Source organism: Macrobrachium rosenbergii, chromosome 16 (genome assembly GCF_040412425.1).
Source record: "Macrobrachium rosenbergii isolate ZJJX-2024 chromosome 16, ASM4041242v1, whole genome shotgun sequence".
In the NCBI taxonomy this organism is placed as follows: domain Eukaryota; kingdom Metazoa; phylum Arthropoda; class Malacostraca; order Decapoda; family Palaemonidae; genus Macrobrachium; species Macrobrachium rosenbergii.
Window position 1 is genome coordinate 29,846,050 of NC_089756.1, and position 16,405 is coordinate 29,862,454.

Sequence of the window (16,405 nt, forward strand, 5' to 3'; positions counted from 1 at the left end):
AATCACTTGTTATATGAACTACAATAAATCTATGAAAACTCTTTTATACCACAAGATTCATACAATAATGTAGTCCTATAATTCATTTCGATGCATACTTCTGTTTAATGTAAATGCTCATGGGATCGGCAACGTAATGCCCTTTTCTAGTGCAACACAAAAAAAAATCAGAAATGGAAAAAAAGGAAGCGGTATGTTAGTCAGGAAACACATAAGCATGAAAAGTATTCCATAGAATGGCAACAGAAGGAGAAAAATCACTGAATAGTGTAATCTGAGATCATCAACTTCCAACCTAAGTGTGGGATGTTTTACTGGTAGTTGTTAAGAATGTGACCCAGAGGAGAATGAGTTCTCCCCTTGAGCTTCACAGACCAGGAACCCAAATAGTACCTGCAGAAAAGAGACTGAGATGCCACATAGCAGCAGAGAGGAAGAGGATCAAAAGGGGAGGTGAGAGGAGAGTCAAAGACCAAAAATACTGCCTGAAGAGGAAAACAAAAGTTGAAGCATTCCAATCATGACAGCAATTCTTAAACCAGTGATGAATAAGTCTTACGTAACTTTAAAAAAAAAAACTGAGAAGAAAAAAGTTACAGCATCTTAACAACACATACGCAGTTTTTAACAATAAACTCAACAGCAGACAAAAGGGCCTATGATCATCTATTCTTTCACAGACCAAACTACCTCAGAACAATCTAGTTTATACTTTCACTTACACTAATCTTTTTAGAATTTCTTCTATATTTCCCTATTTTTACATTTTTCTTATACCCCATATGCTTTGCAAAGAATTCAACTCAACATCTTCAATAATTTTTCTTTTATAAAAAGCACATAAGATAGCATTCTCTTACTTCATATATAACCTAAATAGGACATTCTAGCTTTGAAGAAGCTGTTTTGTTTAAATCTGTGACTACATAAGTCCAGGTGCTTCTTCCAATGTTATTAAGACTCAATGTTCAATATTTTACCTCTTGTGTAAATATTGCCCAAATATTTAAAAGTAATTTTGTATTCACTAGCAATCTTAAACATAATGAAAAGTAAAACCTTAAAGAAATTTACTGTAGCATCATCTTACTTTGAGCATCAGGAGTGTGAACAAGCACAGGAGTCCATTGGTGAAGTATATCCATATGCAAGATTAGCGTAGACACCAGGACAGGATTTGCCAGGTAAAGGTTCACTGGATGGGAGAGATGTATATAAGGTATTGAAGTTATGAATCCAAGTAAGTAAATGTCTTCACCAACATATAATACACGGTAATCTCATAAACAAATCCTGTATAGTACTGGTAATGAAAAATTTCACACTTTATAAACTTTACAAAAAGGGAAGTACCTTTATGTGTCACTGGAACACACTAATGACTTAATGTTCAACTAATGACATATGTTATCTCATACTATACAGAGTCCCACACAAAAAGACTGAGAATATACATATAAACAAATAACATATGAGTAACCTGAGTACTTTCACTCTAACATCAAAATCATAACAAAACAAACGCCTTTCTGAATATTTATTTTCTATGCAACCTTGAAAGAGAATTGTTACCACAAAGTCTTGTATGAATGATTTGGCTAAGGAAGCAATGTTCCTTGAACCAAAACTTTTGGAAGATGTAGGAAAATTCCAGCTAGCAAATAAGGGTTAAAATCAGAAAAGTCACACTAATATGGCTGACAGATCAAGTAAATAAAAGACTTCTGTCTCTAAGCATCGAAATGGTTTATGATAAAATTCCAATTGCATCCAGATCATCTATTATAACAGATATAACTGCATCCAGGTCATCTATTATAACAGATATAATAAGTCAGTAAGCAGAATATTAATTAAGTCTTTTCAGTTTATATCACTCAATATTAAGAGATGCTTAAAGGAAAAGGACTTTAAGGATTCCAAAATCAACCTGGATAAATCATAATTTCATGACTAATTTAAAGCAAGAGCAAACTATATTTATTAACTAGAAGATCTCAGATCCAAGCCCAAGGAACTGTGTTACATGAAATATGAAAGAATAATAAAAAAAAAAATTGACTAAGGAATGAATGATTCGAAATAACTATGTTTAGCTGCCAAGGTTTACTGAAACTAAAGGCTTATGTTACTATTAAAAACATAAAGCTCTTGAGAAAAGGTAATATAAAACAATATACATCATAACCTATTTCACTGTTTCAAATGAAGCAAGAGTACTACACAGAGAGTACAAAGTGCAATCGAAAATTACTAAAACTTTTATCCACCAGAACAGCAAACTATCCAAATCCACACGAAATCTTATTTCCTGAGAGAAGACATGGCTTCAGCCAAACTTTCTTAATGAAAGTTCTGTGTAGCATTTATGATGATTGCCTTCGGTTATGACGAGATATTTTGAAGTTTGATTTCTTCTCAAATCCTCATCAATGTCTGCCTAAAGTGAAGAACCCAAAGGGTTACCCAGTGGATGTTGTCATCTATTTTCAATTAAATCCGTTCTTCTGTTTTTTATATATCCTACTGACATAAACACACAGGCGATAAAGGAACCTTCCAAGCAGACACAAAATTATAACAACAGACTATACACCTAAATATAATGATTTAAAGGATGTACGGTGCAAAAGACCACCAAATGCATGAACCTAAAATTACTGCACTACAGTACACCATATTCCCTGACCTTGATGTAAATTCCGTCGGAACATGAGATAGAAGACTCTCAGTTCCAAAATACTTGAGCAACCGGACTGCGAATGCTCCCAGAAAACGGACTAAAGCAGTCATCATAATAAGGTTCATCTTTACCATTCATCATTACACTACATCAGTAAGCCACGTTATTTGTCCTTTCCTGGGGACAGAGAGTAATGAGTTATCACCCACCAGTTTCCTTCTTGTACTTTCTGCCTAAATTCCCATCAGGCCCATGACTGCCTATACCCTTGTCCCATAGTTTTTGGGCTTATTCCCTCCTGATTACTTGTTCAAGCCACCTCAATTGCAGCCTCTCACATTTCTCAAAATACTTATTTGCAATATGATCTCTCCATTCTCACCTCTTACAGTTCCCTCCACTTCCTTTGTAAGTGGCCATGACTTCACGCCCAGATAAAAATATGGCCTTCCACACACCAAACATGTTGGTTCAGTTTACACAGGATACTCCTACCAGTAGTCCAGTACTTAATTTACCACTTATTGGTCACTGAAGAACTGCTTCACAATCCAGTAAGTTCTTAAGGTGAGAAAATGCTTTCCCTTCCTCAGGCCTCCCTTCCACCCAAACATGGCCTATCTCTCCTCTTTTTCCCTTTACTACTTATGTAATCATTCATTAAAAATTCCTAACCCAGTTTCATTTTTATAATCTAAGCTATCAGACAATATTTAATCCATTAAATCCACAGCATTTTATTTAATCTTACAACTTTCCCCACAGCATTTTACACTTACTTTCTCAGAAGGTCTTTTTTCCTTTACTGTCAGATTACCATAAACTTGATTTTGTTTACAGTGATTTTCAAATTTTCATTGTCTGTTCCAATCCTCCATTTTGAAAAACGTTAAAGCCGTCTTCATTTCATTTTACTGTTAACATGTTACACAGAGCAAGTTCCAAGGGCCTAACTCCCTGTACGCTTTTGCAGCTTTCTCCGTATACTTTGATAAACAATTAAGGTTTTTATCTGGCACACTTTCAAGTTTAGATCATAAATGTATTATGATATAAGTGGCTCCTCAACTTAACCGATCTCAACTTACTGGATTTTGTTACTTAACGGACTTGCCAGAGTCCAATAAAAATATAAAATATTTTGTACTTCTGCCAGAAATCTGGTAAGTACAACAGGTTACTGAATGGTAGACCGAAAAGCGCCAAAACAGACGACCTGCATACTAAGACACTATATCAGACAATGAACAAATGAACACATCACGAATGACAGGATTTCCTGTTTGTGCCTGTGAGGGTGGACAGTAAATGAACAAACGCACAATATCGTTAGAATTATGCTCCTCTTTGTGCATGTAAGGGTGGACGGTGAACGAATGCATAAACGCGCATGTGACGATGCTTTCCTCTTTGTGCCTGTGGGGATGGAAGGTGAACAAACGCGTGCACGCATACGATTGACGATTTCCTGCTTGAGCCTGTCAGAGTAGACCCTTTGTTTCCCGGGTAAGTGACTCAGCGTGCTGCACTACAAGTATTTCTATACTTCAATCAGTCATTGAGCATCAGTAGTCTGACCAGTGAAGAAACTGTGCTCTATTATCAAAGCAATTTTTTGGGTGCTTGCTTTTGCACAGAAAATATATGAGGTTATTTACCTTGTGCATGAAAACTTCTTTATAAAATGTAAAATACGGCGATGAAATGTAATGTGCTTGTAGTGTGTTTTTAAATTTGCCTGTGAAAACATTTTTTTAAGCAACAGGGTCACTCTGTTCATCTCAGTCACATGCCTAAAATGCTGGGATGATTGGTTTAATAAAATGTAACTGCATGCAATCGCAATCACAGTGCTGCAAATCACTTCCAATATAATGTATAGTTTAAAAATTATTCCTTACTTCTTTAAATTGATCGCACCATGCGTCTTTGTTTCTTTGTTTGAGCACATGTTCTGAAATTCTAAGATATATGGTTAAAAGTAATTACAATCGAATGTGTACTGCAGAATAGGAATTCAATGTATAAAAAACAGTTCTTTATGTGACTTTTTGTTTTCAAGTGATCATGTCATGCTTCTTTGCATCACTGTGCAGGCATGAGCTCTCAAATTCTAAGCTTTGAGGTTAACAGAAATATTATTACACTATGTGTACTATGGAACCTTTGCTTGCAATTTTTTTTTTTTTAGTGATTTTGCCATTCTTCTGTGTTTCCTTTTGGAAGCATGTGTTCTGAAATTCTAAGCTTTGTGGTTACAAGTACGTAGTGGTATCTCTTCTTTCTGTATTTCCCTTGACTTCCTCTTACTTCTTCCTCATGAACACCTTAATATTCTTTGGAAGCTTGAATTTTAAGTCAATTGCTCCTGTGGGCTTGTTCCATAAGAATAGGTTTCATCTACTGGATAATAATAATAATGTTAAGCCTGTAACACACAGGCAGACACGCTCCTCTCCATTTTTTATTTTTATTTTATACTATTCTCATTTTTATTTTTACCGTATTTTTCATTTGTTATTTTTATGTGTTTTGTCATCATTTTATTTCATAAAAGCTGAAAAAATAATAAATTTACTGCCCAAAAGAGACAGAAATGAATTTGACAGCCCCTACCATGTGCATTTTTGTCACATATATACATACACACTCTTCCCTTTGTTGAGGAAAGGAGAGGAGTTACACATATTTCAACATATTGCCAACATCTACAACAAAATTCATGATGAAAATAATTAATTTTACTGTGAATGTGAACATTATATATATTTGAGATGAATTATAATACTGTATCTATACTGTAGTGATAAGATAATCTCTTGTGTACTGTTATGGTATGTGTGATAACCATATTAAGAGCCAACTGAACAAAAAGAGCTAAACAATGATGTCTACATTGATGAAATGCCACATGCAGACATAAACACACGAACACGCACAGTCATGCATACAAATACAGCTTCCACGATATTATGAGGTGAAATGAAAAATCATTAACAGAAAATTATTAGTTACTTTTTAGTAATGCTCTTAAAATGAATTTGCTTTGGCCATGTCATCAATCAGAAATGCCGTATGTACAAATGATATAAACACGGTGTTTTACGCACATACACACAGTTCCCATGATAAGGGAAAATGAGAAATCAGTGATCATAAGAACACAGAAAATTAATGGTAACTTTTTAAAGAATGTTCTTAAAAATAACATACTGATAGAACCCATTCCACAGTGCAACATGAATGATGTAATACTTTGCGTAATTCACGGTACGGAAACACTATGAATAAAAAAGGCAAACTTATCACATTACAAGTAAAACAAATGAAATATAATACCATATGGTAACCACTGACAGGAAAGTTTCTGTATAAATATACATTAATGGTGATAAAACCACGGCAGGCTGTGGGGAAACATAGGTAGTCTACCTACCTATTGAATTGTGCATCATTTATGAGAGAGAGATAAAAAGAAGGGGTTACTTTTTTTTCAAAGTGTATTTATACAGTATATTCTGTTAAAGATAAGACAAAATAAGGTAGACAACTGCCTTTTGCATAAAGTAGGCTGTTGTTTATAAGCATAGTATGTGTTTATGGCTATGTGGTGTTGACTGTGATTGTGTTCATATTTTCACACAATTACAATTGTTGTCTTCTTACCAAGACTGAGGGAAAGTGAGCAGGGAAAGCAAAAGCAGGGAAGGGACTAAGGTATAAGCAAAGGTGGAGCATCCCCAGGTTCATTGTTGAATCTTTATTCTTTAAAATTGGTTACCACTTCTATACCCCATGCTTATGCTTGTGGCACAATACTATTCTTACAGGTGTAGGGAAGGATTACTGTACTGTATTGGAGCCAAAACAAATGACGGCAAGTTGTTATCTGTCTCAGGCCATGTTTTAAAACACTATAACCTTATGATCTTCCTTTGAATGACTTTTGTATTTCTTGAATGATGTGTTTAGCTCTTTGGAAACGACCCTTGTACCTTCAGGGCACCCTCAAGCACCTCACACATGTAGCAGACATTTCTCTTCATAGTTCCAAATGCAGTGCATACTGTATTGAGTTCATACTGAATAACCTCCATAGTAACATTACTGTACTCTGGTCCTTTTCAACAGGGGAGTATCTTTGAATAAATGATGTATAAGTCACAGTGTTTGTAATGTTTAAAGTTAGGAGTGAGATACATCAGAGTAATTTTCCTGGCAGAAGTGTGATGCAACCACTACAAATCTTTTGTGGTTATTTACAATTTGGCCTTGTTCTCCCTTGATTTCTGTGGCTTACTCCCACCTGCCCCAGTTATGAGGAATGCATGTAACTTTGTCTGTCACCTTTTCCTGTGCATTCTTCACCATCTTCCTTGACATATAAAAAATGTCCTGAAAAGTGGTCTTATAAACAAGCACTTATTTTCACCACATTTTATTGTGTATGTTCCTGTATGGATCTTGAACATCTGCTGATCCTCACTTGTCACACACTGATGACCCATTGTCTCCAGTTTCATTAGGCTTGTGAAGCCCATAATTTGAAATTCCTCTTGATATTATTGCCAAAGTATTTCATGACAAGATTACTTTCTCCCTCTGCAGTATGACATTTGTGTGTTCTTGGGCATGTCATGTTCTTTTTATGTGAATCTACAGTTTCTTGGTGGCTACTTTCATCACTTATATTATTGAGCCCTTCAGGATGGACCTTCCAGAAAATCCTATTCCATACTAGTGGATGCAAAATATTGCAAGACAGTATTTCACAGCATTCTGACTTTGTAGTAATAACGAAAGCAACTGAAGTTCTAAGCAGCACAGAGTAAAAAAAGTTTGAAAGGTGTAACAGGGGGAAAACCTCACGCTTGCACTACTAAGAAACAATTGTTAGGAGAGGGTGGAATGTAAGATGGAAGAAAGAGAATATGAGCAGAGGCTTAGTAAAAGGAATGAAAGGGGTTACTGCTAGGGGCCAAAGGAACACTGTAAAGAACCTTAAGTAATGCCTACAGAGTACTGCATGAGGTGCACTGACGGCACCACCCACCAACAGGGTTTATACTGCTATAAACAACAAAAAATGGAAATCCTTAAAGGGATCGCCACCTAAAAACCCAAAATCTTTAAAAAATTCGATTTATGAAAAAATTCTATGGCTTCGTATAGGGTTCAAAGAATGTCACAAGTATTATGCTAAAATTTGCCTTATTTCTCTAGTTATGGCCTCAAATGTAACAATAACTCTATACCCATAAAACACCAGTAACAATGATTTAGTATGGTATAGTTTTTGCGATATATGTTACCAAAACTTCCTCTGAAATGAAATGTATAATGTCATTAATATCCTACTTGCACCTTTTTTAGTTATTCTAGCCATGACAATGCACCGTCATGCCATGACGCCGACTGTACGAGAGATGCTATAAATTTCCAAGCTATAAGGTCACGATTTTCACACTCGCTAGCCTTGACTGAACTCTGCATTTTTCTGCGGTGTTTTTGTTTTCACCATGCCTAAAAGGTCAAAGAGTTCACTTCATGCTTCTAGAATGCAGAAAAGACAAGTGGAAAAGTCCAGGCGAGAAATGAGAAGAAAGAATTCAAGAAATTAGTGTCATAGAGGAATGGAGCGACGGAGAGAGAGAGAGCTGTCGCCAGCAAGCGGGCGCGAAGCGATCTCTGCTGACCAGAGACCAGCCACATCCACCCTAAAACGCCTCTTTATTCGTTTGTCACTACTAAAGGGCAAAGATATTTTAGAAGAAGAAAGCAGTAGCCTGGAGGCTGATATTATGACGATCCTGAAAATAAAATGATCATAAGTGAAGCAGACTTGATGAATTACTTGAATCACGAATCCCTAATTGAATGTAAAGTAATTCCCAGGATCCATCGGCAAGGATGGATTCAGACACTAATAAAAAGTGTAGGCAACTATGATACCCTAGAGTAATACCTTGCAACAAGATCCAGACAGAGGGACCAGGAACCTAAAATTTATAATAATGTTTAGGCACATAAATAATCAATTAATATTCTATTTATAATCATTTTGCATTAATTACTACCCAAAAATAAAAAATTAAAACCATAAAATTAATTGTAACAGTCTTTGAAAGGCCCACTTCAACTTTTATGTAACTAAAACTTTGAAGGCCCATTTCTCAAAACAAGTTTTCGCCTTTAAAATGCATCTCCTCCCTTAGTATTGGACCAATCTAAATGAAATTTATATATAACATGGGGAGACATGGTAGATTAATAAAATGCCGGAGATTTTTAATATTTGAAGTTGCTGATTTTTGGTCAATTTTTTCTGTCATTTTTTCCGGAAAATTTCATAAAGAAAAAAATTCATATCTCAAAGAAGAATTGAAAATCAAAAATCCCTGGCATTTTATTGAAGGTTCATATGTGTTTTATACGTGGTTCAAATCCCATCATTAAAAACTAAAAGCAAAGGAGAAGATGCATTTTGAAAAGGGCCAATTTTGGCCGAAAATTGCTCTGGTGTCACAAAACCTAAGGTCATTGACCAAAGATTTTTTTCCCCAAAAGTTCCACATAATGTCCTTAAACAAACCCCCTATATATCAACAACCTGTCATTAAAAAAGTAGGAAACCGGCCGATCCCCTTAAACGACTGGAAATGAATCCCACAACTGAAATTACATGAGGTAAACATAATGAAAACTACACATCTCACACTGCGGAGCCAAACAACCCTCATAATGAACACTCTTAGCAATATAATTCTTATGGTGTAAAGCAAATAAGTATCCAGTTACGGTAATTAACTGAAAACAAAAATGCATTTCAAGGTGCTAGCTGATATACAATGACAAAAATGACATGAAAAGCTTATTCAAAAACAGTGTCTTATTTAAAAAAAAAAGTTAAGTTTAGTTAGTTTCTGCTGAATAATCTTTCCCTAAAACACTAAAATTAAAACTGTGGTTAATCAACTAGCTTAGAGCGTCAAACACTCAAGTTGTATGTAAACACTTACCCTAAATAATGAGCCAGTGATCTAGCTAAACCATTCCCAGATCCACCAGGAATCACTCCAACTGGATATTCTATAGCTTTATTCCAGTCTGGTCTGGATAAGAGCCCATTGTATATCTACAAAAAAAAATTATTTTATGAAATAAAAGAAAATCACCTTGGTAATGAATCAGTCAGGTTCCAAATTAAAACGATTGTATCCAATGCTTTGTCTAGAAGCTATAATGCAGTAGATCTTCTCAATCCATGCAAAATGATCTTAGTTTTATCTTATAAATGGCTTGGATGGAAGCATCATTTTAAATAATTTTTGTCATTGTTAAAGATCCTAAGAAATACTCTCTTTAATACAGTGTTTACAATTTTTACTAGTACACTCTTCAAGGAGATAACTGACTGATTTCTTACCAGAAAACAGCACCAAAACAATAACTGTCACTTCCAAAAAAAAAAGTATTTTTTAAAACAATTTTATACTCTAACCCTTACAGGTAAAAAATTGAGTATAAAAAAATTATCAAAAAAGGCATCTAGATGTTTGAGTCCTACATGTTTTATGAGGATAACAGCTTCAACAAATTTTTAAATTACTGTTATAAAAAGCACTTTTCCTTCAAAATACCTTGAAAAGAAAACCAGACATAATTCACATCTAAGGGGAACCTCAATGCCTAAGAACTCAAGACTAAGACACTCTACTGTACTATGTAACATATCTTTCTCAATTAAAAGAACCAAAAAATTATTGCCTTAACTGGCAATGCTATGTCTCAAAATTTTTCCAGTATTTTCTTAGTATTGCCAACCACATTCTCCCATGAACACTGCCATACCTCCCTTATCCATAATGCAATGACAGAAATAAAGCCTCAAAATGTGATATCTTGATAACAGACAGGCTTTTTCCATTTATCAACCAACACTGCCTTCTCTGCAATCATATGATCAAAGAGGCTCTCGATGTTAATTCTGCTGATCAGAGAATCCACACTGAATTCACTGTAGTATTTGTTGAAATGACACTGGATTTAAGAACATTAACGACACCTTCAAAGGGTAGCAATGCAAAATCTGCTTCTAAAAAATTACTAAAGTTTGATACAAGTCTATCAGTCCCTTATTCCCAGTTTGGATGCTGATCTCATAGTTGCATACTGTATTAACTACAAGTAAGGTGACTCATTTAATCACCAACTTGGCCCTAATCACTTCTTCAAATACTGCTATCACCTTGCTGCAGGTGTGTTTCAGCACCTGTTCTGAAGAGCATCCCTCTACCTGTTAGATACCACTGTGATATCCACCAGTGCACCATATCCATGCTCAAATCACGCCTATAATTTCCTCTAGGTTGGACACCAATCTTTTCACTAACTCCTACCTCTAGCTTCCTACAAGTCTTGACTAGACTAACCATTAAATACAATTTAGCAGGCAAAAAAATTAATTGAAAACATGAACCTACTCTTTCCTCTTTAATCTGATAAACATTTGCAGAAGTATCTCAACACTTTTTGTATAAATTCTGTGGCACTGGTGAATAAAATAGTTCCCTAATGGCTCTGATATTAAATCAGTCATCCTAATATCCAACTATTCTAATGACAGACAGTCAGTAATACTAATTTTGCAGTTATTCATACATTTTTTACCTATAAAATTTGATAAAAGTATGTGAGCACAACCACAGTGGCCAATATTAGAAATGGCTACTTAATGACCACACAGTTCAGTTACCAAGGCTCAAAAAACTTGATAAAACTCTAGTCAGTCCTTATAGAATCGACCCAACTATCTTCTTCCATCTCAATAGCTGCATTTCGTATGTAAAGCAATACTTTGTTCTCTGTAATAACACAAAGATAAGAGAGAAAAGATGATTTCCATAGATTCAAACTGCTGATTCACTAATTCTCTTTCAATCTCCCCCAGGTGGAAAACTCTGCGTCACCCTACAAGCAAAGTGCCCATATTCTAGCTATGCAAGTGAGCAGAGAGTTTAAATTATGTCATTAGTCTAATCATATTAGGATAAGAAAGGCATTTGTAACCAGTACAGTAGTTTGCACCTATGGAATATAATATTTTTAATCACAAACCAAATGCCACAAGATGGATGGAGAACATTTCACTTGAATCTCTTTCCCAATAACTTCCAGAAGTATCATAGATACTTCCTAGAAGTATCTACAAAAAGATTTACTATACTGTTAATGGAATTATCTCTCAGTATCATGTGAGCATAAACCAATATGCAGACAAGACTGGTTTTTTTATATATATATAATGACATACTGTATACAGCATAGGAAATCAAACTTACCTCATACAGTAAGCCATCTCCTGAGACAATGACCAAACCTGCATACTGGTCAAGGTCCATACTTCTGACCAAATTCAAAGCATGATTTGCCGCTTTAGTAATGAGAACTTCATGAGGTACTTCAGCCTCTCCAAGAATACAAGCTACTTGTTTTTTGTAAATTCTATGGGCTTTTCCAGGTCCTGAGTTGGGATTGATAACAATCAATAATTTTTTCCTTCTGTTGATGCTACTCCTTGTATGTCCTGAAAATAATATAAAATAAATGGGGATCCTGGAAATTACTGAAAAAAGTGTTTAAGACACAAAGCTACCTCATTCAAACTAATATTAACTGTTCAGACATGAGCAATCTGAATCATAATGTACTTATGGTATACAAAATAGATCGCCCTGCTTTAGGAAGAAGTAGAACTTGCACAGGCAGGGCAAGAACCTCACTTTCACAGTCCATTCATTGAGAACTCTTAAACTCAGTCTGTGGTGTTGCAGGAATTATTGTGGAAATGGAAGTGCTGGGACAGGTAGGGGGAGGTGGGGAAAGGCCTAGAGGGAGGTGGGGAAAGGCCTATGAGGAGGAGGGACTGCATTCGAGAAGGCATGAGAGAAAAAAAGAACAGATGGAGGGAGGACACAAGATAGGGACATCTGGAAAACATTTATTAAAAACAGAGGCCCTGACTAGGGATTAAGATGAGATGAAGAATACAGAAAGGTACTCCCATGAATGCGTCCCTCCTCATGCAAATTTCAACGACCAAAAGTCGTGTCCTTTTTGTCTCAGCAGTTAAGATTTATACATTTCAAAATAATCTCTTCGGAAATTCTGAGAAATAAAGCTACTTTTAAACTGAGTTACCTTCTTGAATAAATACAGTTTGGTAAATACCTGGATTTTTTAAAGTTTATTTGCAGAAAGCCCACCTAAGAAGAAACATATCAAGATGTCCTTCAACCAGCTTTTCAAACCTCCTACTGAGAATACTGTAATATCACACTACTGTTGGCAACTGGTCACTGGATACCTATGAGGTTAACAGAAAACAATCAACCCACATCTACAAGCTCCTCTTTTTAAATCATTCAATCATTACTAGACATGAAGTCACATCATTTATCTTGAGTCAGTGTAAATTACTGTAAACAGCTTTTTGTAAACATTTTTGTGAACACATTCAATGTAAAACATTATAATTTGTATATTTATTTGTTTTTGGTCTTACCTTCTGTGACATTTATTGCCGTAACAATTTGGGGCCTGTCCCAAGCCAGTCCAGGACTTGAACATTCATGTCTTTAACTTATGTTGCATTACTGATTTTATATTTTTCTTGGTTAAGACCAGCTCATATTTTTTGTAAAGTCTTTTGAACATCAAGAGTCTAGGATTTGCTGTCCCTGGAAGAGTTTGAAACCTTGAAAATTTTGTTTTTATTAAGACTGCTAGACATACTTCCACCGAGACGAAAAACTTTTCCCAGCCTAAATGCTTATAAAAAATATGATTGTGTTAAAACTAGTCAATGAGGACATTTTCCCTGTGGAAATTCTACCTTCTGTGGAAGAATGATATAATTACCTCTGATGCTGACATTTGATCATGAACTACAACTGAAACAATTTATAATAACACCAGTCAATTAAGAATGGGCTATAACAAAATCAACGTGGCCAATAGCCTCAGTTAAAACACAATGACAAATTTCGAAAGAAATTGGGTTATAATAAATTAAGCTACGAGCCTGACAGTCATGTGAGGTCAGATTATATAATTTTTATATTTCTAAACTAACTAGACTGGTTTCTAGTTTATTACAGGATATAAACATATTTTCACTGCTTTAAAAAACATTTGTTTTGTACGTACAAACTATTATTATTATTATTATATTATTATTATTATTATTATTATTATTATTATTATTATTATTATTATTATTCGGAAGATACACCCCTATTCATATGGAACAAGCCTGCAGGGGCCAGTGACTTGAAACTCAAGCTTCCAAAGAATATAACGTTCACTTGAAAGAAGTTACAGAGGATACCTGGAAATACAGAACATAGATTTATGTGTGTGAAAAATGAAAGAAAAAGTTTATAGTATTCACATGAAACAAACAATTGCCTTACACAGCTGAACAGCCCCACAGGTGTAAAGGCAACCAAGGTACTGTAGATATTGGCTTTCTGAAAGGATGAAACCTACAGATAAAAAGACCTGGTAATTACATCTATCATGCTAACTACTTGTTCCAGGCTGCAGAATGATAGTAAGCTTGAGTTAGAAGTGTGACTGCTAGCCTGATGTACTAGACCAAGCATCATATCTATATAGGTTGAACAATGACTGAATTAAGATAAAGTCAAATTCTGAAGTTAAAGCCTTGATAGATTTTCTCTGGGAAAAGTGCACCTCTTATTTGTGTTGTCCATTACCGTCTTGTACTCTTTGTTATTCTGTACCGATTATAATTCCAGTTAAAAACTTAAGCCACATGTGCTTTGTTTACTAGTCTCTTTCATACCATCTGTCCACTCATCAACATAGGTTTTCGGTAGATGTGGCAAGGCATTACTCATAGCTAGCTCGTGACTGGCTAAAATCAGTTTCCAATATCGTAGGCTTACTACGATAGAGATGAAAAATATTTCTTCAGCAATATACCTGAATGCCTATATATACACAGAACCTTCATACCATATATAACTCATAAACATGTTGAGTTATACCCGTAACATAATAATACAAGCAAACAAAAGACGAACTCTTCAAATATTCTACTCAGATCAAACAAAAATGAATGATGATAGTACAATGCTGTAAACAAGGTACCTAGCCCAGGAAAGAGTGGCTTAGAAATGAAGCTGCAACTGGTCAGGACCTACACCCAGTACTTCATTTTTACCTGGGGTTATGAGAGATATAAATCACTTGTCAGTGTGATTCAAATCATGTATGTATATATATATTATTACATATATATATATATATATATATATATATATATATATATATATATATATATATATATATATATAAGTTAAGTATATCTTAGTTTTACCAGACCACTGAGCTGATTAACAGCTCTCCTAGGGCTGGCCCAAAGAATTAGACTTATTTTACGTGGCTAAGAACCAATTGGTTACCTAGCAACAGGACCTACAGCTTATTGTGGAATCCGAACCACATTATACAGAGAAATGAATTTCTATTACCAGAAATAAATTCCTCTAATTCTTTATTTTCCGGCCAGAAACTCGAACTCAGGCGTAGCGAGTGCTAGCCGACATCTCTACTGACTCACCCAACAAAGAACTTGTGTGTGTATATGTATGTATGTATGTGTATATATATATATATATATATATATATATGCATAGAGAGAGAGAGAGAGAGAGAGAGAGAGAGAGAGAGAGAGAGAGAGAGAGAGAAATTATATACATTATATCGTCACTGAGACCTCCTCACACAAGCTGTCAGGATCCAAAGCGAGTAAAAATTTGATGGAAAAGTTAAACTTGGCAACGTCTGGTTTCTTTCCATTTAAGCAAAATTAATCGTGTTCTTAGCATTCTGGGGTTTATAAGTCTTATAATAATATTATATGTATTATGAGCAGGTTATAGGAGCACTCGTCACTGTCTTCTTTCCACTTAAAAGTGGTGATTCTCTTAAAAACACGCTGGTAAAGGCGATTACCTACATAAAGAGTAGCATAAAAATTACGTCTTAAGTACATGGCTTAAGTTCTTTAGTAATATAGACAGATAAAAGGGGCAATGGGAACAAAACAGACGTACGCAACAAAAAGAGAAAGTGGTTAGCCTTGAAGTTTCCGAGGATCGCTTATCTTCCTGTGATATGCTGTTTGTGCTCATCGAATGAGTGAATGCTAATAGTATTTGCTTACACTGACATTCTATCTCTCTCCATTTGCTCAAGGGAAATCTATATCACACCTAGAATGATAAAGTTCATAGTAATATGCGTCACGATAGTGGAAGCCACCGTCACTTTTAGAAAATTCGTGCACAGTTCAGATGGCTTCCCTACGTTATGATAAGGTGAAAATTATTTAAGAAATAAACTACTGATGTACATGGCACCAAGAATGAGCGCCGTTTGAATTCCAAACTCCGCCAAATACGAACGGTTAACATGCTGTATGGCAATGTAAAACTAGTCGTAAAACTCGAAACCAACTGTACAAGTTACAGAGGGACTAGGGAATTCTAAACAGTGGTGTTCTATAACAAACGTGCGGGAAGAACGGTCGGCATTTTTAGACAACTGAGAAAAATGCTTAGGAGTGTTAAAATGGATCTATAATGCACATGATCCGTTTGATACCGAAGCAGTTGCGATGATATGATCTCA

The 16,405-nt window shown here is 35.2% G+C and overlaps 1 protein-coding gene across 1 annotated transcript in view; it reads right to left on the reverse strand.

The window, feature by feature from the left end:
• LOC136847255 (sphingosine kinase 1-like) overlaps positions 1 to 16,405 on the reverse strand; it is a 47,480-nt gene that overhangs the window by 12,550 nt on the left and 18,525 nt on the right. The window contains exons 2-4 of the mRNA XM_067118766.1: positions 12,025 to 12,269; positions 9,710 to 9,818; positions 1,090 to 1,210 (exon numbers count right to left, since the gene is read on the reverse strand). Of these exons, the coding sequence (XP_066974867.1) occupies positions 1,090 to 1,210; positions 9,710 to 9,818; positions 12,025 to 12,269 (475 nt within the window). The remainder of the gene's footprint in view (positions 1 to 1,089; positions 1,211 to 9,709; positions 9,819 to 12,024; positions 12,270 to 16,405) is intronic.